Below are 26931 nucleotides of genomic sequence, written 5' to 3'. Positions count from 1 at the left end.
CATTTTCACCTAACAATAAAAAAACACTAAAACTTTAAATATTTACATATGTACAAGGGAGGTGATGGGGGATGGCAGGGGGACAGCGGTGGCAGCAGCGGCAGCTGTGGCTGTGCATTGCAGATTCAGCAAGAGCGCGGGGACCAAAGGAGAGGAGGCATCCATGATGCTCGTAACACTGGCAAAGTTCAAGCGGACAAGGATGCCAACACCAGCTGATCACCAGCTGGTAGGAGGCCACCTTTGTTCTTGGGTAGGGCAGGGGAAAAAGTTTAAAGGGGTCTGGGCACATACGCTTTCTGCCGCCAGTGCTGACCGCCACAGCTGCGCAGCTGCGCATCCGCCAGCCGGCAAAAGAAAAAAAAGCCGCGTTTTTGGCCGCCCGTGCGGAAGCTGCCTCTCTCTTTGCAGCGTCCTGCGAGGCGGCGGTATGGAAGCTGCGGGTAAGAAACGGCCCCAGGTGAGGCGTCTTCACTACCCCCAGTGTGGAAGCCCCATACACCTTAGCCACGCCTCCGGGGCGGGCAGTCTGGAGGCTCCGTATTCAGGGGAAGACACCTTCAAGACGTCTTCCCCTGCCCGTCTGTAACCCGCCATAGTTTCACAATGCAAAACATTTAAGGGCTTTTTTAAAACAAAGTACTTATTTCTCATTGCCATTGAAATTAAAATTAAAACTACATCCCATCACTGGAGGCTTCTTCTCCGAAAATAATTTTCTCTTACATGGTCTCAGTGACTCACTGAACCAAATTCCTGTGGCTGCAGAAATGTCAGCTTGATCTCAACGCCTGAAGAAACCTCTAAGCCAGTCTCCATGGCACAAAAACCTAGAGCTGTTCCTCTCACTCCTGGGAAGTCTCTAGAGCAGGGGTTGGGTTTCCAACCTTTTTGACTCATGAAGCCCTTTTTAGAATCAATTTCTATTGCAGAGCCCCTAAGAGGGCTACCCTATGTCTTACAAGTTAATGGTATTTAGGAGTAGTGTTACTTTTTGTTTTTATTCTTTAATTTCATTCAATTTTTATTTCTTTCATTTTCCTGGAGTGGCCACAGAGTACTAAGGTCTCCTTGGAGCACAGGTTGGGAACCACTGCTCTAGAGAAACAACTCCAGAAAGAAAAGGATCCTTCTACTGCTACGAGGGAGTTTAAGAAGAAAGATAAGGACCAGCTGCTGATCCTCATCCCCCCCAAGATTCAGCTAAGTCAGGTAGCTCCCAATCAGAAGTCACACCCATCTTCATCTCAGATCCTAACAGCTCCAGTATCTGAGCCTTACTCCCCTAGTCCTATTCTGGAGAGAACTGTTAAGGAGATAGATAACCATACTTGCAATAAGGTCCAAATTGTTCCATACTGCTCAGAAAGGGAGATTCTAGACAAATGTCCATTCTCCCAGAGTTCTGCCTTTTAAGTCACCACCAGAAGGCCCCAAACCTGACTCAAAGATCAATAGCTGTTGAAGTTGGACAATGTCATCCAGGAGCCACAGCCTCCAGATCTCTCTCAAAACCAGAATAGGTCTCAGTCCCAAGAGGACTCTGTCTCGATTCCCATGTTACCCTTCTTTACCCTACTCTTACTGAGATTTGTGATACCACCATTGCTGCAGAGACTGTTCACATTCTCCACCTTATTGTTGGGACAGATACCTATCTTATTTGTGAATTGCCCTCCTCCCATTATGAATGGGACCTGTATTTTGACTATTATGCTACTCATGGGGATCACTAGAGAGCATCTTCACTCAGTTACTTGTTCCTGAACTTCTGAGGTCAGGTATCCTACAGCCAAATCTCTAGGCCATGAGCACATGTACAATCTTCATCCAAAATGACCTTAATAGATTAGAAAGAAATGTAAGGTATTATCATTAGGAATTTTTAAAAAATGAAATGTAAAAATACAAAATGGGGGACACCTGGCTTGACAACTGTATACGTGAAAGGAATTTAGAAGTCCTAGCAGAGAATAAGTTGAACATGAATCAACAGTGTGATGCAGCAGCTAAAAAACCAGTGTGATTCTAGGCTACATCAATAGCAATATAGTGTCTAGACTGAAGAAAGTAATAGTACCAGTCTCTTCTGCTTTGGTCAGATCTCACCTGGGATACTGTGATCAGTTCTGAGCACCAAAATTCAGAATGCATATAGACAAGCTGGAGTGTGTCCAAAGGAGGGCGGCTAAAGAAGATCTGGAAACCATGCCCTATGAGGAGAGAGAAAGAGAGCTGGGTATATTTAGCCCGGAGAAGAGAAGGTTTAGAAGTGATGTGATAGCCCTATTCAAATATTTGAAAGGATGTCATACTGAAGATGGACCAACTTAGTTTTCTTCAGTAGTTCCAGAGAATAGGATCCGGAGCAACAAATTCAGACTACAGGAAAAGAGATTCCCCCTCAATATTAGGAAGAACTTCCTAACTGTAATAGCTATTCTATAGTGGTATATACTGCCTTGGAGTATGGTGGAGTCTCCTTCTTTGGAAGTTTTTAAACAGAGGCTGAAAGGCCATCTGTTGGGAGGGAGATAATTTGATTGTGTATTTCTACATGGCCGGGTTAGGACTTGATGGATTTTTATTCTACTCTGTGCCATCTCTGCTGCTCATCACAGATGATTTCATGACTGATTGGGGGTGCCCCCACCCTAGATATCATGGTCACAGGACACAGGTCCAATTCTGAGCCATTTCATATCAATATCCTCTAATTGCTTACTTATAGAAACCCTTTCATGCATTCCAAAATTTGTTCAATCACAAGACTATTCAGGTGGCTATGAACAACATTATGGTAGCCTTCTGCTTCAACAACCAAGGAGGAACACACTCCAAATCTGAAACTGGTGCTTCCACAGAGGCATCTTTCTGTTGGTGATGCACCTGCCATGTGTAGACAGTGTCTTCTCTGTCAGCACAATGACCTCCTCTCACTAGCAAGCAGGGTGCCAGGAATCCAGAAGTCAAAGGAGTGAGCAGAATCCAACGTCAATCAGTCCAAAGGTCAGAGGCCATAATCCTATGCCAGATCACAGGAAAGCAAGGTTCATGGGTCCAGGGTTATAAATTGTAATCATGTCTTGTTGTAAATGCAGGACTCAGGAAGCAAATCAGTTGTTTTCAACAACCAAGTAGAGAAAAGCCCATCCCTGATAAAGCACACTGACTCATCTCCACCCTCCTTGCAGCCCATATTTCAGGACTTAGCCATCCTGTGCTACTTCTTGTATTGCTGGGGCATACCACATTAGACCTCTGTGAAGCCCTGACAAATATACAGTGTGGTCAGTTCTGCAGCAGGAGCCAGCAAACTAAGGTCTCTCTAGATGTGTTTCACATGGAATAGACCTCTGCTTTATGCTTTTCCTGCCTTCCTCCTTCTCACCAGAATCATCACAAAGACTGAAAATCTTATAGCCCTCTTTGAGAGTTCGGCTTCTGAGGATGAAGCGGATCCACCCAGAAGGATCCCCCAGAACTTTGGACTCTGCAGATGAAGCTGACTTACCACACCCAGGCCCTCCTTCAGCTCTGACAGCCACTTGAGTGATCCACTGGAGGAGGAAGTAGAAGAGACAGTCCCTGAAAGGAACGAGAAGATGTAGGTGGATTGAGGAGACTCAGTCTTTCCCTCACAGGTGAAGTGAGAGGCTTTGTGGATGCAGCAGGGAAATGTCCTCCTGAAATATGGGCTGCAAGGAGGGTGGAGATGAGTCAGTGTGCTTTATCAGGGATGGGCTTTTCTCTACTTGGTTGTTGAAAACAACTGATTTGCTTCCTGAGTCCTGCATTTACAACAAGACATGATTACAATTTATAACCCTGGACACATGAACCTTGCTTTCCTGTGATCTGGCATAGGATTATGGCCTCTGACCTTTGGACTGATTGACGTTGGATTCTGCTCACTCCTTTGACTTCTGGATTCCTGGCACCCTGCTTGCTAGTGCAGCAGGAGGATAGGACAGAAGAGGACAATGTCATTCTTATCACCTCATGGTGGCCCTTGCAACTGTGGTTCCCCCACCTCATCAGGCTGTCTGGCAGCAACTTCCACATTTTTGAATACTTTTTAAAAGAGCTGAATGCACCTTCATCCATCTGATCAAGGGCCACTGCCCATGTGGAGCCTCTTGCTTGTTCTCTCCAGGTTTATGGCACACCCTTTGAACTCATGGCATCCTGTGATCTCCACTTGCTCTCCTGGAAGACAGCCTTTCTTATTACCGTCACCTGTGCTCATAAGCCACCAAACTAGCAGCACTAAGGGTGGACCCCCCTTGTGATTTCTTAGAGACAAGGTAGTCCTCTCAACAGAAATATCTTTCCTACTGAAGGTGGTTTCCACTTCCTATCTCAACCAACCTCGGGTTCTTTCAACTTTCATATAATCCCCATCTTCTGGCCTAGATGCCTTGGAAGTTAGAAGAGCACTCCTAATCTATGGCGCATGAATAAAATAATTCCAGAAGACTCCTCACCTGTTTGTTACCTATGATTTTCATAAGAAAAGAAAGGTGATCTTGTCACTGTTTTTTTCCCAATGGTTGGTGAAGACTAACCACCTTGCCTACACCCTTGCTAGGAATCCACTTCTGTAAGGTGTTAAAGCTTTTTTGACTTAAGAACTTAAGTAACGGTGACCTTGTCAGCATATCGTAGAGGGATTTCTCTCCCAGAACTAGGAACAATAGTTCTGTCTCATTACAGACTGGCTAATTGGTCCCAACCCAATGCAGTTTTTAGTAGGTGGTTCTGTTACTGATCCTGACATGATCCACTGTCCTCAATGAGACAGCTTGCTATTCTTACATATGTGAAAATCATAGAGACCACAAAGAAGACAGGTTGCCTAGGTATAACTGGTTATTTTGAGTGGTCATATGTGCACTCACATAACCCACCCTCCTCCTCTCTTCATGCTGCCCTTGTACTTCAGGCATCCGACTGACAGACTTGGAACTAGGTTTCCACAGGAGTGCATGGCTTATATCCATACAATTGAAGGGTGGAGTTACCATGAAAATGCAGCCCTAGAAGCTTCTGAAGATCTCCACACAGGTGCAGAATGACCCATATGTGTGAGTTTACAGACAACCACTTGAAGAACTACAGTTGCAGCTAGGCAATCTGTTATTTCCTTTGGTGGAAAGTGATCACAAAATGTATATGCCTATTCAGTCAAGTGGATAAATAACCTGTACATCTGAAGTATACTGTATCTCTTGTCTTCCCAGAAATTAAGTTCATAGAGCAGTAACATTTTGTCTGAAAGAGCCTTTGAAGCTTGCTCTTTGTGAGGGCTGGGAGAGCACAGATATATTACTCATAGATATTAATGCTTAATAATACCACCTTGCCATTGGTCTGAATTGTGAATTACTATCGCATACAATAAGATCTTGATTGTTTCCTGGATTAGCTTTGTTAAAGGATATGTACATAACAAAGCACTTGAATAACTTCCTCTCAGGAAACTCTGAAACTGAGACATTAGGCAGGCATGCTGTACAGACCAAAGCGTTCTGTTTGAAACATAGTTCCGCTTTTCTCTCCTGGGTTTTACTGATGATGCATCTTCTCCACTTTTGCCAAACTGCTGTTAGTGCAAGAGTTACTTCTTCCTGTTGTTTGTTTTTTTTAAAAAATCAATACAACAAAGGGTTTAATAAATGTTAATTTTATATGATAGGCTGTTGCCATCAATGACCAATGTTAAGATGCAGAAACTGAGGACCACTGTGGAACAGGATGTGGTTTTAGTGCTTTGAACAGATTTTATTTTGTTAATTGTTTCTAGATTTGTATTGTCTCCTTCTTTATTTTATTTATTTATTGCATTTATGTGCCACCTTTCTCACAGTGTGGGATACAAGGAAGCTCACAAACAATAAAACAAAATTATCTAAAAGCACAGCAATGAAATCAAAAGGCAATTAAAATACAGTATTACCATTTCTGAATCATACATTAAATTCTACAATTATTTAAAAACATACAAAAGGTAAAACTAGTATAGCTGCCACCCATATAAGAAGGCTCCCTGGAAACAATTAGTCATTACAGGCTTCTTAAACAAATTCTTTTTCTGCAATCAAAAGGGAAACAGAAAAGGAACCAGACCAGCTTCTCATGAAAAAGAATTCAGCAAGGTGGGAGCAGCCACTGTGAAGGCTCTCTTCCTATCTCCTCACCAAATGGGCCCAAGATGCTGGCAGGACCAAGAGAAAGCCTTCCCCTGATAATCTTAAGGCCCTGGCAGGTTCATATAAAGACATAAAATATCTCAAGTTAATCTGGACCATCAAGAATCTAATATGGTTCTCACCCACCCACCATTTTGCCTTCCCCAGAATCCTGTGAATTAAGTTAGGCTAAGAGATGGTATCTACCTTTAGTAAGAACTTGGTGGCTGAATGAGATTTAAACCTGCATCTCCCAAGATCTAATCTGACCCTCTGAGCACTTTTGTTGATACTAACTTGCAGCAGGTTTTTAGAGTTCAGCAAGAATTTTTCTAGTTCTGGGATTCAGACAAATGCCATGTATTAAACCTGAGACCTTCTACATGCAAAGCATGCACTCTTAAAATTGAACTGTAGCCACTGCCTAAAGAAATTTTAGTGGCACTCTAAACAAAGTCTCTTTTCTGCCAAAGTAGTAAAGAAATGTAACAGCTTTAGCTTTGTTTTGTTTGATTTGCTGTTTTGCTTAATTTTATCTTGCTTGATAAGAGAGAAGAAAATTATACACTGTAACTGGGTAGATATTCTGCAGCCCTCCAGTTGTTGTTGAACTGCAAATCCCAGCATCCCTCACCATTGGTCTCAGCTGCAGCGGGGTGTTGTTTCCTCAACTTTCCTCCAGGCTGAGAAAGAAGCAAATTAGGACCACCATAAATCAGCCTTCCTGAAAATCCAGCTCCCTCCGGCTTTAGCTCTTCCTTGCTATTCCTGTCGAAAGAAGTGAGTTTCCCAAACTGGTTCACATCACTTTTTATGGGGGTGCTAGAATGAAATCTAAAGACAATCCTGGTTGTGTGGAATGGTTGTGTAAAAGAGGGACTTTCAAGCAAGTGTTGCTTGTCATACAACCAAGTAGCAAGCAACACTTGATGAAATTCCCTCTTCTACACAAAGTTGGCAACAAAGAAGAATCAAAAACAGCAGGAAGATTTGGATTAGGAACAAGAAATAAAGCATGAGAGCATCTGATAGAATTCTGTGAGGCCAATAATCTGTTCATTGCAAATAGCTGTTTTATACAACCAGATAAACTATACATCTGAACATCACCAGATAGTAACCACAAAAACAAGAAAAACTACATAATTGAAAGAAGAAGAAGGAGAAGCTCTTTCCTTATGGCCAAACCAGGCAGGAGCTGATTGTGGCACAGACCATGAACTGCTCATAACAAAAATCAGCATTAAGCTGAAGAAGAAAGCAAAAACCATCATTATACCAAAATATGACCTAAATAACATTTCAGATGAATTTAATGATAGTGTAAGAAATTGATTTGAACTGCTGAGTATAATCGAGAGGGAACCTGAAGAATTGTGGACAAAAGTCAAGGACATAATTAAGGACAAACACAAGAAAAACTAACAGTGGACAAAAAGAAAGATAAGAAACAATGGGTGACAGATGAAATACTTCACGCAATAAAAGAAAGAAGAAAACCAAAAGCAAAGAGAGATAGGAACAAAACCAGAAGTATGAACACAACTGTGCAACATCTGATGCACAGGTATAAGGAGAAATACTACAATGACCAATGCAGAGAAAGAGAAGACAACAATAAAAAGGGAAGAACGAGAGACCTCTATCAAAAAATCTGAGAAATTAAAGCTAAGCTCAAACTAAAGGCAGGGATGCTATGGAGAGAAAAAACATAATACAGGAACCCGAACAAGAAGAAATAAAAAGACACTAGAATCAATACACAGAAGAGTTATACAAAAGAAATGAGAGAATGAATAACATTTGGAATGAGGAGCCATATGAAAACAAACGCCAAATTCTAAGTCAAGTGGAATTTGCAGTAAAGGAAATGGGAAAAAATAAATCACTGAGAACAGTTTTCTTTTGGGAATTTCTATTTGCGGGGGATACAGTGGGCCCTCCACATTTGCTGGGGTTAGGGTCACAGGACCCCCATGAAAGTGAAAAAAATATTTTAAAACATTATTTTTTACCGGAGAGAACACCTCTCTATACATTTTTAGGTCCTCCGTAGCATTGCACTTGAGGACCTACAAATACCCTGAGAAGTGTTGTCTGGGAATCTCTAGGTCCTCCAGCACAACTTCTAGTGGACGATAGAGTTGTACTGAAGGACCTAGAGATTCCTAGAGAGAACATATTAATCAAATCTGTGAATAATCAGATCCACAAAAGTCAAAGCTGCAAATGTGAAGAGATGGCTGTATTTGTGATTCATGGATGCATGCATCTGTGGATAAAGAAATCTGTGGATACGGAGGGCCAACTGTAGTAGTGGGTTTGAGATTGTGGGAAAATCCAGTAAAGCATGTGGTGGGGAGGGGAATCGCCTCTTAAATATTAATCTTGTCTGAATGATTAATATATTTGATAACATTACACATGCTGGTTTACACATGTATGTCAGTACTTCACTTTTTCAGTCTTTGATTTACAAAAGAGTTAGCTGTAGAAGCACTAGGAATCCCTCATCTCAAAATTCCAAGGACATTTCTAAGTTTTAATGCATTTTTTATCATTGCTCTGTATATCTAGCACCAGTTCAGTGTTCATAATGGTTTCTTCAGGTTCTTAACTTTGAGTTCTCTTGTGTTGCAGGTGGCTTCAGGGGAATGCAATGAAGATACAGAGGTTTACAACATCACACTCTGCACTGGAGATGAGTTAACATTAATGGGACAAGCAGAAATCCTTTATGCAAAATCTTCAAAGGAGAAATCACGGCTCAACACAATCTTCAAGAAGATTGGGAAGCTTAATTCCATCAGCAAATTGGGCAAAGGCAAAATGCCTTGCCTGATTTGCATGAACCACAGGACCAATGAGAGTATTAGCCTTCCTTTCCAATGCAAGGGCAGATTCAGCACACGCAGCCCCTTAGAGCTGCAAATGCAAGAGGGTGAGCACACAATTCGCAATATAGTGGAAAAAACACGGCTCCCTGTCAATGTGACTGTGCCAAGCCCTCCACCACGAAATCCTTATGACTTGCATTTTGTCCGTGAAGGGCATCGCTACAAATTTGTGAACATTCAAACCAAGACTGTTGTGGTTTGCTGTGCGCTGCACAGTAACAAAATTATTCCAATGCACTTCCCTTTGCATTTGGCTCTTCCAAAGTTCACCCTCCCAGAAAGCCTTGTGAAAGGTGAGATATGGCATGAATCCTTTGTCAAACACTGGTTCAGCCTCTGTCAAGAGCAGTTTGATATAGATGAGTATTCACGTGCTGTGAGAGATGTGAAAGCTGACTGGAATGAAGACTGCAAAAGCCCACAGAAAAGTCGGCCTTCTAGCCACAATCATGTGCCAAACTCCCTTAGTTATGCTCGAGATGAATTGACCCAGTCCTTCCATCGCCTCTCTGTGTGTGTTTACGGAAACAACCTCCATGGAAACAGTGAGGTGAATCTTCATGGATGCAGGGACTTGTGTAATGAGTGGGCTTTGTTCTCCCATGATGCTCTACAGTACCAGGATGCTGGTGATGGCAGCAGTGACTACCTTTTCCCTGAAGTTGGTGAAGAATCATTATGTTTACCTACCAAACCAGAACTTCCTTATGAAGAATTGTGGCTGGATCAAGGGGGTGGAAAAATGAGTGATCAGCCGCTTACTCGTTCTCAGAGTGAAAAAAATAAAGGTGATAACTATAGGGGTTCGTTCCGGTCCAAGTGTGGTACTCCTTGTCTTCCGGCACCTGGACCATTAACAACAACATCAAAATCTTCAGATGTTTCCCTACCTCCACCACCTGTGCCTCCTAAATCTGAAGCGGTACGTCATATTCATTTTTTTTTCCTATTTAAAGGGAATGGGGAAGTTCTTGTCATATGCATGAAAATGCCATTCTTCCTAGGAAAATGAAATTTAATTCTGAATTGCCAGTCCTATTGCCATAATTAATTTGAATCTGAGATTTATTGCAGATCAGATTGTGTTTCCTCCTCCCATCTTCTGCAACAATATTTCCTCAGCTGATACTCATTACACATTTCTTGAAGACTCAGTATCTACCACAGTTTGACTTTTTCTACATTAGTTTTGAAATAAGCCACACAATCTGAGAATAGAGTTATACTGTATCTGCACAATAAAATTATTTTTCTCTTGAGAGCATGGATTTTTCCATGAAATGTGAAAGTTCACTCTACAAAATTAGTTACATTTTAGAACATTTATAGAAAAAAATATCCCCTCTTTTCTATGTAAAGTTCTGTCTGCACTCCAGAAAAATAGTGTAAAAGGGGATGCTGAGTGAAGATGTCTTCACAAGAGCAAAATATTTCCATGCTGGAATCTGCCTGAAGCTCTTGAGGCAGGCAAGATATGGAAGAATTTGAGAGATGGAAAATTGACTTGGTGAATTAAACAAGCAAGGTGGTTTATGTTTTTTAATGGATTACAAGCCTTAAGTATTCAGTATAATCCTTTGCTCCAGAGAACAGTAAGATTAAAATTGCATCAGAGAGGAAAAATGGGTAAAGTATGTAAGTTTTAAAAACCAGAAACAACAGGAGACACAAGACAGAAAAAAATCAGCCATGCCAAGCATTCAAATAGTAAAATTAAATCAAAAGGAAGGTGGAGCTATGCAATAGTTTTTAAGGGTTAACAGTGGTTTGATATATACTTTGAGAGATGGTATATATACAACACATTTGTTCCTGTCTTCTGAGCCAAAGTCTTCATATATTGAATGAGCCAATAATAAAACAGGATAGTCATAACATCCTTCAGCTGATTCTCCCAACTGTCAGCATTTTCATAGTTGCCACACACTCAGTCAGTGTTTTCTACTTCTTGGTCACTCACTACCAGCCCAGACCCCATCAGTGTATATGAGAATTTATGAGTTTTGGCCTCAGTAGTCATCAATTCAGACTTGTATTGAATGGTATTACTACCATTCCTCTAGATTCAAGAGATAATTTTGAAGCTCTTTGCAATCCTGTTTTGTTTATATTAACCTGAGTAAATTGGAATCATCTGCAAATTCTGCCATGCTACTTGTTGCTCCTAATTCTTAACTAATTCTTTATTATCAAATTAAAAAGCCTCAGTCCCACTACAGATCTTTCAGGGATGCTACTGCTTGCATCCCACCATAACAAAACAAAACACTGTCCTTTTATTTCTTTTCAAAATCCTGTTCTTTAACTTTTTCTTTAACCCAGTACAAATCCATACAAAGTCCCTTCATCTTATCTCAAGACTGTTTAATTTACTCACGAACATCTGGTAAGCAACTTTGATAAAAGCTCAGGAAAGTCCAACTAAACAGTGGTGGACATCCTGTTGAGTATTTATGACATTGTAAGCCTGATTCATGACATAATAATTATACTAGAAATATACAACAAAAAATAAAAATACAACAAAATACAAAACCAACAAGCAGTGATACCTTTATTACACCAACTCCAAAGTATAAAGTACATTATGCAAGTTTTTGAAGTTTCACTGGCTTCTTCATCAGGCAAAGATGTTAACAGTCATGCAGGAGAAAAGTGGTGATGATGTTAGAGTCACAAGAACCCCTACCTGTTGTCAATTAAGGTGGTATTGAGAAATCTCATTGCAAGCAGAGGGCCACTCCCTTATTGGTCATGTGCAGATTACAGACAAAGAGCCATAAAAGACAGGCAATAAAATTACATCTCCATTAGCAACAGGAAAGTAACTTCTCTAAAGTTCAAACTGTCCCTGTGTGAAATAACTGCTTCTTTCTTAGGCAGAGAACACTGAATTTCTCAAGGAGTCTCTTTACTGTGTCATCTGGAAAAACATTTAGGTGTCGTATACACAAAACATGCCAAATTCTAGTCCCGAATTTTAGTCCAATGAAAGAGTTTTACCCTTGTTGGCAGCAGAAAACCTCAAAGAATGAAGTGTGAGTTGTTTGGTTATCTTGAAATCCAGGAAAAAAATGTTTGGGGTAGCCATGTTGGCCATGCAGGAAAATACAACAAAATTTAAACTCCACAAAAAGTGATTCCTTTATTGGACCAACTCCAAAGCACAGAAAACATTATGCAAGCTTTCAAAGCTCACTGCGTAATCTCACCAATTCATTTTTATGGTCATTGCATCATCACAATGACTGAAAGTGCCTTCTAAAACCTACTGTTTAAGCCATGCAGCCCAAACCCATCCACCCTCAGCAATAGACGAATTTCCAAGATACTGGGGAACAGGGTGATGAGTGATGACACATTCAGCTTTCTCCTTGTAGCAGGTCATGCTGCAACAGCCAGCTAGCTAATGCAGAATCGAGGCCATTGTCTTACTATTATTTCTTTTTGTAATGTTCTTTTTCTTTTTAAAGATGTAATGAAAAAATAATGTATATCTCTAATATTTGATGGCTTGTTGGTTGAATAGAAAAAATTGCACCTCATAGTGCATTTCTTGGTGTAGATGGTCATATTGGTCATTTGGAAAGTAACAGATCACACTGTTACTCAACTGCTGGTTTACCCTGAATATTTGGTCAATAGTTTTTGGTGTTGTGTTCAGAATACAATGACTATTTATAGTGTTACCCAAAAGATTGTGTATTTACAGTGAATGCTTGTGTATCACACGTGAATGACACATATTTTACCAACTAATCGTAAGAAGTCAGGTGTAGGATTTCCCTGTCAATTCTAACATTGATTTAATGATAGCACATGCTTGCATATTCGTCTCTTGGTGACTGCAGTATCCAATGAGTGTACGAATAATCCATCATAGATGCCAATATCACTTTAGTCTCGTTATTGTTCAAAGAGGTCGTCAATGAGTTATTATAAGAAATTCTTATGATGCTCATGGCATGCTGATGTTTAATCTGAGTTAATTCAATTCATCACATTCCTAGGATGAAAGACTAAAATGGCTGAAGCAGCAAGCACAAAACTCAATGTATTTTGATTTTTGTTAAGAATCATAGAGTCATGCTTTTCAAATTAAAGCCTCAGATGGGATCATCCAAATATTGACCTCTGGAAATACTGTTCTACTCAGGTGGCACAACATTTAATATTTGTTGGTAAGTCTCAAGAATCAACCATTTCACATGTACTGTTTCTACTTCAAGTGGGACTTTGTATCTCTATGAGATACTACATGTTTTTTGGTTGATGTACAAGGGTTTTTAATTTTTTTTACTGATCACATAAAGCATCACCACAAAGAAATGTATTTTGGCCCTAAATTAGAGCCATTGGGATTGTAATATTTTAGTTCCAAATGGCTGAGCTTGTCCTAATATTCTTTTATGTTTGCTTGTGTTCTTAAAAAGTTATTTTCACACTTCAGGCTGTTGGTGTCCTCTCAGATTTTATCCTATAGGAAGAACGTCTTTTTCATAGTTTTTCATAGTTACAGATCCTGAGATGAGGATAACATTTTATTCATTTAACTTGAAGGATTTGTGTGCTGTAGAACAAAAACAATTTAGATACAAAATAAAACAAAGTAATAAAATCAAGATCAACTTAAAATATTAATGGGAAGCAAAGCTCCCAGCAACCACAAATAAAAAATACAAAGTTTAAAATCAAAAGGGTAAGTATATGTTATTTTTAATGGGCTAAATGAATAAAAGGGGGTCCTTGCCTGGTGCTGGAAAAACACAAGCATGATATTAAACAAATGTTTGTGAGAAGGGTGTTCTACAACTGGATGCCCAAAAGTTTCTTTGTGGAGTAGTAGTCTCCCTCACTTCATTCAGTATGAGCCTTCAGAGCAGGGCCTCTAGCAAAGGCATTAAGGTTTGAACAGTTACATGTGAGAGATGAGTTCTTCCAGGTAACTTGGCCCCAGGCCCATTTTAAAGATGAAAAACAATACTTTAAATTAGGCCTGGGAGCAGCAGGACAGCTGACAAAGCACAGGTGTGATGTAGTCAAAATGCCTGGTCCCAGTAAGTAAGCTGCTTGCCTTCTTTTGAACCTGCTTCAGTTTCTGAACCTTTTCCAAAGGCAACCTCAAAAACATTGAATGGATGTAGTCTAAATAATTACTTCTTAACTATCTAATGTGAGGGACCAGTAGTGTGCCAGGGATTAGCATTATATTTGTGCCCATTGACTGCAGCTGCTTCTTTCCTGGAAACTTGTCTTGACCAACAACTTGATAGTTTGCGGAGCAGCATTGGCTCATAGACCACCACTTTGAGTAGCCCTGGTCTAAGTTGTGACCAGTCTATCTCCATCCATGTAAAATCATAATTAGCATATTAGGCAAAGCTGGGGAAGGGGGCTTCCAAGCCATTGAGGCCAGTTGTGCTGCTACTGACAGTCCTATGAATCAATAAGCAACTCAGACTGAGAACATGATATTTTAGGAGGAGTGCCACTCCATATGCAAGCCTGAACACCATTCACTCAGGTGGATGAACAACCAACCAATGAAATTACCATTGTGTCAGGACTGACTTTCTGCTCAGCAAGTCCTGAACTGGAGCAGGCAGCTACCAAATCTCCTCTCCCAAATCCAAGCCAGTGAGAGTGCCAAAAAGGCTGCTGAGAGGACCAAGAAAATCAACAGATGTTCCCATCTCTTGTGCCAGCAAAGGTCCCACAGGCTGACTGTGTGTGTCTGTGTAAAACCCCGAATGTGCCATATTTTTATGCTTTTTAAAATTATTTCCTGAAACACTGTATTTTAAAGTACTTTACAATGTCTCTAGAGGTATTCTGCAAGAGTGGGAAAGGTTTGAATAAGATTGTCTTTCAGTGATTACCATGTGCCCTCTGGTGGTAGCACTTTAGTAAGGTATCAACTAGTTTTTCCATACTATAAATTTATACTGTTGTCACCAAGTAAATGGAAATTTATTTCCAGTACTTTCCTTTGTGTGTGTGTGAGAGAGAGAGAGAGAGAGAATGAGAATGAGAATGAGAATGTGTCTGAGCAAGTTTGCCAAAGATGAGTTTTTCCCCTATTCTCCCTTGTTTAGTGCCCCTTAACAAATGGGCGTGAAAAAAGTGCCTGTTTCTGGCTCCTGTAATGCCACGTACCTGGCTTCTCAAATGATTTCTTAAATGCTAACAGAGGTAGCATGACCAGGGTTGAAGAGAATGGGCTGTGACCCTGAAAGCTCCAATCTGACTTCTGTAATGTACCTGCTGAGTGACTTTGGGCAAGACATTCTTGTTCAGCCTCTGCTCAACATAGGTAACAGAGGGGTAATAATTCTGACCTACTTTTATGGCAGGTGTGGGAATCATGTGGCTGCCCAGATGCTGTGAGGAATACTTGGTAGGAATTGCCTGTGGTGAAGAATGCTTGGAATTGTCTAGAGGGCTTCTAGGCAACATCTAGAGGGTTGTAGGATTCCCACTGCCGCTTTATAGAATTGTAAGCATTGCTAGCTACTTATGTGGTGCAGTCTCAGCCAGAGTGAAGAATGTTACTTTTAAAAAGTAACCAATTACAGTTATAGTTAAAAATCCTGCAGTAATTACAATCATAGTTCCAGTTTTAAAAAGTAAAGCTTGGGTTTCACATTTATCAAAAGTAACTAAAAATGATACCTTTTTAATTACTTTTTTTATAAAATGGCTCCACATGTAGCAGCATCAGGTACAGGGAAAGTCAGCATTTGAACAATGTGGCACTCTTCTGCCAATGATGATGCAACATCCCCGTAACTGTAAAGTAGCTAAAATGTTTTAGTCATGCTGCAAAAAGGGTAAGATTATCTGCTGTTAAATTAACAAATGTAATGTTACCTTTGTTACTGAAAAGAGGAAGTAATTATAATTGCATATTTATTTAAGGCTAATTACAGGCAAGCTGTCCTCTCAGTCTGCTGAACTGTACCATATGATGATTAGGCCTTTTCCCTGTCTAGGTCAGAGAGGAATGTAGGCTCCTGAATGCTCCACCTGTTCCACCACGCAATTCAAAGCCAACATCCACCAGTCCTTCTATTCCTCCACGGACAAGCAAACCAGCTCGGCAGCAGACTCGTTCTCCTAGCCCAACTCTCTCATACTATTCTTCAGGGTTGCACAATATGTGAGTATTGACTCCTCCCTATTGGAATTCAGTCCTGTTGCAGTAATTTAAGCTTGAAAATAGAACTGTAGAGTTGTCTACACTGAAGGGAAATCCTGTATTCACACTGTTGCTGTAGCACATTTTTCCTGGTTCTCAGTGACTCCATTAACACCAGGCACAAACAAACATGGTGAGATGAGATCGGCCTAACTGGCCTCACATTTCTCTCTGGTGAACTCACTTTGCCATCTTGATCTATTTTGCCTTGTACATTCAGACTAATATGTGGTGTCACATGACTTATCAGCATAATGAAATGTGATGAAACCTGCATGCTGGTGTAAAGACTTTGAACATTTAAAAATAGATCTCATTATGTCTTCAAAGAAAGTAATTACTGGATTGCAGCAAATAGCAAAAGCTGCTGGGTTAATGTATAAATGAGATTTGCACTTTCTATATGCCTAAAGTTAGACCTATCAGTACTATGTCTATTTTTGTCTGTCACTTGTAGACTAAAACCAAGAAGTGAAAAACAATTTAGCCAACATTAACACATTTTCTGGGAAGAGTCACTGTGGGGGTGGATGAACTTGCCCATCATCTAAAATCATTCCTGTACAGGTATTTGAGTTTGTGTGGTGCAAACATTCTGCAGAAGGAAAGTTACTTAAAAATATCTCTTTACATTATGTCAGAGCAGCATCCACAATCACTATTCTAGCATGACTGGTAACAACCAGTGTATTAATTCTGTTCTTGATTTTGTTTTTTGTTTTTTCATTAACAACAACAACAAGCAATGCTGCTGAAGGAGAAGCTGAAATTCCCATTGAGAGCACTCCGGTCGTGTGTTTTCCATGCAGCTCTGTAAAAGCTGACCTGCAAGATCTTGGCAGCAAATTGCCTTTGGGGAGTCCCTCTGCTGATGCTCTGTCCTCTCGACTGTCATGGCCAAATCATTTTTCTGGAGTTTCTGAAAGTCTTGATAGGAGTGACTTTATATTGGATTCAAACAGGAGTTACAGTTATCCAAGGCAGAAGACTCCCAGCACACCAAAGAAAAATTCTCCAGCACCTTTTACATTTGACTTCAACCGAAGCGAACTCCCTACAGGGAATGCATTGCCAGCTACAGCGGGAGAGCTTGGCTGTGCTGGGTCCAATTGCCCAAAGTCAGCAAGTTACTCTCATGAGTGTACTGATGAGAAAACTCTGGCAACAAGTAGCACATTGCAGTCTCTCTCATGTCCTGCCTTACCCCCTCGGGCCCCTAAAATAGCAGATGAGAAGCCAGGCCTTGACTTGTGCCCCCTGCCTCTCAGAATAGATGGTGCTGAAGAAGACCCTCAGCCAGACTCTCCAGACCTTTCTGATGATCAGTACCTAGGTAAAAAGGCTGTGTCGGACATCTTTTCAATCTCTTATCCTTTCTCATCTCCTCTTCATCTCCAGCTAGTGCCAAGGTCTTGTGGAGATGGTTCTCCCTGGCAACCTCCTGTAGACCTATCTGGACTCTCAGTAGAGGAAGTGTCCAAATCTTTGCGCTTTATAGGCTTATCAGAGGACGTAGTAACAATTTTTGTTACTGAGAAGATTGATGGAAACTTGCTTGTTCAACTTAATGAAGAGATCCTTTCTGAGGACTTCAAACTAAGCAAACTACAAGTTAAGAAAATACTGCAGTTCATTAATGGCTGGAGACCTAAAATGTAGTGTTCAACTTGTTCAGCAAAACTCAGAGATGTGTGCTGGAAGCATTGGGTCTAACACAAAGTCTCACACTCTTTTTGGCTTTTGTTAGGGAGGTGGTTGCACTACTCCTCTCTTGTCTAAATAGTAAGAAAAGAAAGATCTTACTATTCAGATAGTTTTGAGTGGTGAGCAGACTCTTGTACATAGTAGAAAAATAAAGGTGTGCCTTGGGCATTCCAGAACATTGAGCAGCTGCTAAACCATGAACTTTAAAGGGAATTTAATTTGTATTCATGTAGTATGTTAAAGACCTATATTTATTATTATGGATTTAGTCAACCCTGAGTAGCACATAAATCAATTTGATTTTGTATTTCCCAATGAATTTATTTCCTCTTGTTGTTTTTATTAATTTTTGTTCTGATGGCCACATAACTTGCCTTCACTTTTGATTTATCTGATAGAAAGTGTCAACTTGCCCTTCTCACTCTTGATCTACACTTGGAAATCAGGTTCCTTTCTATAAGATTCCTGGGTTGTGATAAAAATCCACCCTCAATGAACCCATGTTTCAAAAACACAGCTCATCAAAATAAAACAAAAGAATTAGCTTTACTCCTTCTCAAGATACTGCAAGTCACCATTATTTCATTGCCTTATTAGAGAATAAGACTGAGAAGTTACTGAGCTTGAGGAGAGCAGTAAGTGACATTCTGTCCTCACACTCTTGTGAGATGCTACTGTTCAGTTTGTCCATTTTTTGTCTCCATCATAGTTTTCCTTGTCACCTTTGTTGCATTCTCCTACTGACTCTTCACTTTTTCGGGTTACCAAGGATCAGAAAGCAACTGGATCCCTACAAGCAATACCTCTTGCTTTTCCTCCACAAAGATTTGTGGGGAGAGTTATGTGGAGGCAATATCAGTACTTTCCCAAAATTGCATCAAGGAAAAGAAGCTAATCTTTTTCATAATTTGGGAAAAGGGATATCTTTTGTAAAAGTTCTGTATAGGACAGGAAACCCAACTACAGTAATCTTTTTCCACACATGCACAATCTCCAGAGTTTGATTTAGCATATTTGCTTATAGCTTAGAAATGGCACCAACTAAGACAGACAGACCCTTGTTCCCAAATACAGTATTCTTGATTAATATAAGACCTATATAAAAAGAGACAGTGTAAATGGAAAAGTTCTTTGTAGTGCTGGAGAAGAGGACTCTAAAATGTAAACATGAACTTAAATATCCCATTTTATCCCTTTTATTTTTGGAAATAACATTAGCAGAGAAGAGGGAATGATTTTAATTTCAGGGTTGTTGGTGGTTTGGGGTTTTTTGTTTTGTTTTGTTTTTGCAATCACACTATATTCAGTCAAAATCAACTTTTCTGTATTATGAGCAAATCTTGAGGCCCTGCTTTAATGTTAAAAAAGTTTAGGGATCAATAACCAACCATCTTACATGTAAAATGCACACAAAGTGAGCATGATCTGACTTGGAACTATACTTAAGTAGGGAAGATACTGTTACACCCGTTCAATGATTAATCCTTGGTGCTTTGCATTGTTTCTTTGAAGCATTTTAAAAATAAACAAATAAAGAAGATTAACATGTAAAATAACCTAAATTAAAAGAATTCACATTCCAAAAACTAAATCTAATTTAATCAAAATGAAGTTGAGTAAATTGTCCTTTATTTAGAAAAAGATAGTCCTTGAAATAATATATAGATGTAATATATGCTTTCAATTATTAAGAATTGGGGGGGGGGGGGTATGGGAAGTGGAGATCAGGGTGGGCCCACAAACTAAGCAGTGCATTTTTCCCATTGGCCTGATATAACTAAATCTCAGCAAGAGGTTCCAGGCACATCCTTTACTAATTCCACTGCTTATCCATCAAAGGATTTAAAAGGTCAGAAATTTAATGTCTTTATGCAAAGCAAGATGAACCATAGCTCATCTCTCTCTCTGTGGCCTTGATGCACTGTTCCTTAATGTGATAGTTTCATTCATTTAGTTTCAGTCATCCTTGCGCTTGGAAAACAGGAGATTTATTCGGAGATTTCATTGAATGTGTTGTATTTGAGGGGAGAACCAGAGAAAGGTCTGATAATTTAGCAGGCAATATTAAGCTTCATTGTTTTTTTCTTCTCTATTTTATGTTTCTTAAGAAAAGCCATGTTGGATCAGACCAAAGTCCTGTCTGATTTAACATTATGTTCACACAATGGCCAGTCTGTTGTTTTTGGGAATTCTGCCACCTAAGTGCAACTGTTTTCTTTATTTTTCATCATGTCTTCTCTTACTGCCACTCCCATTCAACTAAAAAAGTATTTACTTGTGCCCCCTCCCACATAATAGATGCTGCTGATGGAAAGCCTCAGAGAGACTCACCAAACCTTTCTGAAAATGAATGTCTTGCTCCCTAAAAGGGCATGTTGGTCACTTTTTCAAAGTCTTAAGTCTTTTTCATTTTTCTATTTTTCACTTTCAGTGGTTCTCCTTAAACCTAGATTTATGAAGATAGTGACAGGGAAGTAAAATTAATTTTCTTTTTAAAGAGTGGAATTTTAAATCCATTGAACCACTACCTTTTCCATATATATATTTAGCCTTTAGCAAGGGTTTCATAAGAGGGCAGAGGAGGAATGACGCATATGCAGTTAGTCCTAAAAATTCATATGATCACCATGCATTGTGTCATAGGAAAGTGATTCTTCATCAGAGAAATTTCTGGTTTGCTAACTGCTTAATATTTCCTTTTCTTCCAACACCTTCCTATAAAACTCTGGGCTGATGTGACCAAGGACAGTTCTATTGGGCACCTGTCTAGCAGCAGAGGTATTTGAAAGCCAGTGTATATTTTCAGCTAAATGGTTTGAATTATAATATTACTTAATTTAACCTCAAAGGAGAGTTTCTCATTTCTACTGCTGGCATCTACAGTACACTCCCTGGAAAATCCTCTCTATGGGAATTTGAAGCCCCTCCTGAACAATATGGGGTATGGATGGAGGACAGCAGGGGAAAGAGAGATTCACTCAAAACGTGTCCTGAGGATACAACTTATCTCACAATCCAAGCCAATGTACTTTCACCTATATTTGGACATCATATTGAGGAAGTGAATCTCTGATTTGACATCAGTCCTTTTTGCATACTTGAGTGACTGAGTTCCTATCATTCTAGAAGTGAAATTGCCTTCCATCTGTGCTTCTGCTTTAGAAATGTGTTTGTGCTTTGTAGCTGAAGGTTCCTAGACCATCTCCTCTCAGTTCATAATCCTTAGTTATTTGACAAGCACCTACCACCAAGGCTGACACTTCAGTTTAGGATAGCCAAACATCATCAGGAGGATTCCTCACTGATCACTCCACCCTAGCTGCTGTCAGAGAACCAGTTGTGTGTCACCACCGCCACAAGTCACTTACCACCTCACCCTTTACTTCCCTCAGACCTGATATCCAGGATACCCATAGCACCATCAGAGCTACAGCTATAGTGGCTGCTTCTCTCACTCCCCACCTCACTGGACATGTTTTCCAACCTCTGAGGTAAACCAGCACAGCTTGGAATATTAAATTTGAAAAATAATTCAATTCAATTATGTCAACTAGTTAAATTTGGGAAATTAATTAACTTACAGATTGAAATATTAGTGTAAAGCTAGACCATGGCATTTACAGAGGGTTGAATGGAGGCTGTCACTTCTGATCTTAATGGGAGCTCATTTTGTTATTGGCTCCTTCAAAAGGGCTCATGTTCGCCTTATAAAGTTGCCTTTCTCCAGCCTGGAGATTGCAAAGTACGTAGTAAGATTATTGCCTGGCAATGGTAGGAATCGAACACATCTGAAACTATCAGTTAGGAGGAAACTGTCCCAAAATATGGGACCTCATCTTGCATCTTTTTCAGTTCATCACTTGCCAAAATCTCTTTCTTTCTATCTCCACCAATGCATGCATTTGAAGATGACGTTAAATGTATGCATTGGTGGTGAAGAATGTCTTCTTGAAATGCTTTGTTTTTTAAAGGTTAGTAATGATTGATTGTCTTCAGTTATAGGATGCTGATCCATTACAAGTACAGCAATAATTAAATGGCTATGATGTTCAGCCAGTGATTTAAGAATGAGGAAATCTTAATCAGATTTTTGAGAGTTTCAGAGCATGTGCAGAATATTTTTCTGCACAAATAATCACTGCATCTTTTCTGCCTCCCCTCTCCCAATCAGGACGTGTGGTGGAGCATAGGTTTTTCATACAGGAGTCAGAGATCCCAAATACAATCTGACATCTGCAGTTTTAGTGATCACATATCTAGCATGTCCATTCTTCTCTGTACCCATCTTATCTTCAGTGTAGAATTAAAAGGGGATGTGTAAGAAGGAGGAGGAGGGGTAAGAAAAAAGCAGAATAGCAAGGGTAAGGACAGAGAAAAAGAGGGAGGCTAGAGAAGGAAATTGGGTATGGGTTTGTAGAAAATATTAACTTAATTATCAAGGAACTAGCACTCTGTGAGTAATAGACTAAGAATAACAAAGGGATTCATTGAAGGTCAGCCCAAATAATATTATAATGTATATTATATAGTAATATACAATAGAAATCAGCCCAGAATATAATCAGTAACGGAGGGAGTACACTCCCACTTTTCACAAAGACTCCAAAAACATTCCTTTCATACAGGCCCATATAGGTGCAGCCTGTTTTTTTTCACATAAAATGCCCAGGTTTTAATGGCCCAATTAATTAAAGCATGTTCATAATTTCAACATTAATTGGGAAATTAAAATTTAGGCAAAATCAGTCAATGAATTGATCTAAGCTCTGTAAACCAGTTGCTTTGGGGACTACAGCTCCCTCATTCCCACAGCTATCATGGCCAGTGGAGAAGCTTAGGGGGAGACTCAGGGAGTTGTAATCCAATAAAATAAAATGTCCATGTCCTGGTTAACCCCTGCTCTGGCACTCACTGTAGGTAAAGAACTGTAGCTTAGCTCTGCTGCAGCCAGGTAGACATGATGCTAGATTTCATTCCTATAATAAGCATTGCATCTGGAATAAATGCCTCCAGGAAGTAGGAAGAGGAGAGACACTGAGTGACAACTGCACCACTACATGTTGCCTCTTCATGGCAATGCAAACATGGAAAGAATGGCAACAGCCATGCATCAAGCAGGGGCAAAACAACCAGAGGTCCATTAAAGCCTGGTTTCATTTCTTTCTCACCATGTCTTTACAAATGATTAGTATCAAAGAGGTTTTCCTTCTTTGCAAGCTAAATGTAGCTGCTGTTCTTCTAGCAAGTGTTCTCTTAATAGAAAATAATTCTGAAGCAACATAATTCTGGGCAACATAAAAGACTCACAGCATGATCTTATGCATATTTACTCAAAAGTAAGTCCAGTTGTGTTAAGAGAGATTTACTTCCAGGAATGAGAGGAATTATAGGAATTATAGCCTTGGTTATTTAATGTTGCTCTGGTCCTGCTGTGGGTTGTAGTTCATCTAAAGAATTCTGTATCTGGAGTGTTCGAAGTTTTACCTTTGTAAGTGAACTGAACCAACACTCCATTTGCAAATGAATCCACTTGGTTCAGAGGTCCTGCATGATATGCTGAATTTATTCTACATCAGGGCTATCTGACTGTTAGTAAGTTTGTATTAACTTTTGAATCATTGTCTTGTGGATCATGTATTAAAAGACTGGGTGCTAAAGATAATGCCCAGCCGTTTTTAGCACTTAAAGAGCAGCAGGAAAAAGAATGTTTCTCCCTAAATGTACCAAATCTGTGTGTATATATATGGCCTGTGCCACCATCTCAGTATGTCCTGTTGTCCAAGACGACATGGTGAATATAGTTGAAAAGTTATTCAGGGGGCACATGTGAGCCAGCCCCACCTGCACACTTCCACCTAACTCACCAATAAATATCCAGAACCCCACTAAGTATAGGAGTGTTTGTCAAGGGATGGGAAGATGCTGACTAGACTAGCAACTCCTCCCCCCCCCAAAAAAAAAAAAAAACCCTTGATGTGCACATCACATGTACAGGGGGCTTTGTGTGAACCCGACTTTTTATTTGCATAATAGTTGAATTTTTATCTTGTCCTCTTTACTTTCACAGTCCATTGTTGTTCAACATGAGTTTCAGAATTCAGCTGTTCTGTTTCATTCCAAAAAGTAAAATATTTCTAATATTGTTGGTCCATCGGAGGATAATTGTTGGAAAGACACATTCGTAAGCATTTCTGCATCATGTAGGGAGAAGCACTAATGCTTCAAACCATACCACTTATGCAAAGACTATAATGTCTCTTTGACTCTTAAAATCTATCAGGGTAACCGTGTTAGTCTGTTGCGCCAAAAAAGGACAGACTCATTCTGCTCATTATAGCATGAGCTCATGGTATAATAAATTTGTTCTTTACATTGCTATAGGTCTGACCTCTTAATATTTCCAGATACCAGGATCAGAACCTAAAGGAACAAAGCTTAAAGTTCGGCACAGATTACCTAAATGTTTTTCATAATTCTATGCAAATAAGATTCAGCATAAGGGTAAACATCCCCACTGACAAGCAACATTCTTGCTGCTCATTTTCTGTGAGATGAAATTGACATTTTTAAATGTGCAGTGGAGTTGGGGCTGCAGTAAGAGCCTTACTCATTTGATAGGACTGTCAACATTAACTGTGCTGGCTTTTGGTATATCCAGATTAACAAGTGTCCCATCTTAAATTTGCTGACCTATGCATATTGCATAACTAATCAAGATGACAGTGCTAGCTTTCAATAATTTGTCTGCAAAGACAAGTAGATGGAAATATTTCAGGTTTTTAATCATTTGGCTCCTGAACTTCTTTGTAGGCAATATAGTAGTCCATTATATATATCCCCTACACTAGCGCATCAACATTTCATGTAGGTTTTTTTTAAAAGAGCGAGCAAAGGAGAAGAAAGGCCATATGTAATGTATCTGTAACAATTAGTCTTATGCTGCCTGTGATCAAAGTACTATATTGTGAGGTATGGTCTATAGTTTCTTTTAGAGATTTAACAGTGCAGTCCTAAATCCCACTGAGTTTAGTATGGCCGTTGTGCATGCTTGGGACTGAGCAGCCACATTGCAATTGTATGGAACATTTTGTCAACTAAGCAGGACAAAATGCTTACTTAAAGGCAGCATCAGATGATTACTGGCAAAATCAAAATCCTTAAGAGAATGTTCACTTAATTACATACCAATGCACTTTTAACAGTGACATTTGCAGCCAAGATGTTGTCGGTTAAACGAGTATTATTACTCTGTCAAGGGCTGTATCTACACTGCAGAATTAATGCAGTTTGACACCACTTCAACTGTCATGGTTCATTGATATGGGATTTGTGGCTATGTAAGGTATTTAGCTTTCACTGTCAGAGAGTTCAGGTGCCACAACAAACTACAAATCCCAGATTTCCACAGAATGGAGCCATGTCAGCTAAAGTGGTGTCAAACTGCATTAATTCTGCAGCATGGTGGCAGCCATAAGCACCTTTATTATTATGCTATATATTTTGATTACATAGTGGCAAGTGTTTCATAAGAAGCAAATGGGATAGAACAATTCAGTATCTTGGGTCCTAAGATAAAGTTATCTACAGAGAGATCACAGAAGGAACATTTCCATCTCCCCTCCTACCCCTTGAATATTAATGCAAACAATTATCTTTAGATGCAGTAGGAAGCAGAGATGCATTCACCCAACAGGCTAGGACATTTGTCAACATTCCTGAAAAGATGTGTGTTCATGTCCAACTTGAACTACATTGCCAGCATGTCTAACTATAAGTGAGTCCTTCTCAGATGGACTGACAAACTCTGGGCCTTGAAAACTTGTGCCTTAACCACAACCTGCTCAAAATCTTGTTAAGAGACTTGAGAGGAATAATTTTAGACAAATGGTCCTAAGCTTGTTTTATTATCTACATAGTCTCTAGGAATCTAGAAATGGGGAGAATATCATTTAAAACAAGAAGCAGATTGAATCCTGACGCTACAGAACAGTTAAGCAGGACCAGTTCAGCTCTGTTCCTGCGAAGCTCTGACAACAGTATTCAGGAAGTATGTATGGATCACTGAGGGATCTCCTTTTGTAATGAATGGAAATGTTTGAATACTAATTTTGAAACAATTTTAAAAGTTAGTATTGTTTCATATGATTTTTTTATTTAAACAGTTCATTCAAATGGTGAAACTATATAGAAAATACAACAGTAACAGGAGAGGGGTTTTTGTTTCATTTATAGATCCATTTTCATGTTATGAAAGCTAAGATGGACATAGAGGCCTCACTAATATCTAGAACAAAAGAGCCTTTTGAAAATATAATCTAGTTTTACTGTTTTGATAACAAAGTTCATCAGGTCTAGTTTAAAACAATGGTGGCCGAATTTCAGGCGTACTGTTTTCTGGGACTGTACTAAAGCAGCTTTCTGATGGTTTTCATGTATGTCAAAAAGATAGGCGTGGGGGCTATTATTGGCTCAGTGAATATATTCCATTGTTGAAATAAAGTGTGCTTTTGTGAAAGTCTGTGCTGGTTTGAACATCTCTGTTAAAAGTTTAGGAGTGAGAAATATTTGTTTAAATCAGAAGCAAATAAATAACAAAATAATGTATATGAACAAATGTCAATGGTGTATTGTAAGTATATAATTGTATATTAAAGATATTATTTTCATGATACTTTAAAAGTGTAGAGTTTATTCTTTCCATCAGATGTTAGCTGGATATACAATTATAATTTGTATAATTTTGGCAGCCTAAGGCTTTAAACGGTCAGATATTTTGCACAAAATAATTGAACTGAAATTTAGTTTTAAAGTTGGATTGCATATTGCTAAAATGAAAACATACTTGTAATGTCTGCACTGTTACTAGTATAAAACAATGGTGGCTGAATTTCAGGCGTACTATTTTCTGGGACTGTACTAAAGTCCCAGACTTTAGTACAGG

General features: G+C 39.5%; 1 protein-coding gene across 2 annotated transcripts in view; it reads left to right on the top strand.

Moving 5' to 3' along the window:
• GAREM1 (GRB2 associated regulator of MAPK1 subtype 1) overlaps positions 1–26609 on the top strand; it is a 115151-nt gene extending 88542 nt beyond the window's left edge. For both annotated transcript variants that reach the window (XM_089517239.1, XM_089517240.1), the window contains 3 exons: positions 8832–10010; positions 16081–16247; positions 17030–26609. In XM_089517239.1, coding sequence (XP_089373365.1) covers positions 8832–10010; positions 16081–16247; positions 17030–17945 — 2262 coding nt within the window. In that variant the 3' untranslated portion in view covers positions 17946–26609. The remainder of the gene's footprint in view (positions 1–8831; positions 10011–16080; positions 16248–17029) is intronic.
• The last annotated feature ends 322 nt before the right edge of the window (positions 26610–26931 follow it).

This window comes from Sceloporus occidentalis, unplaced genomic scaffold (assembly GCF_023333645.1).
Source record: "Sceloporus occidentalis isolate IW3139 unplaced genomic scaffold, rSceOcc1.0.p SCAF_3, whole genome shotgun sequence".
Lineage (NCBI taxonomy): Eukaryota > Metazoa > Chordata > Lepidosauria > Squamata > Phrynosomatidae > Sceloporus > Sceloporus occidentalis.
Note: the sequence above shows the minus strand (reverse complement) of the source record. Positions and strands in the feature narration are given on the sequence as shown.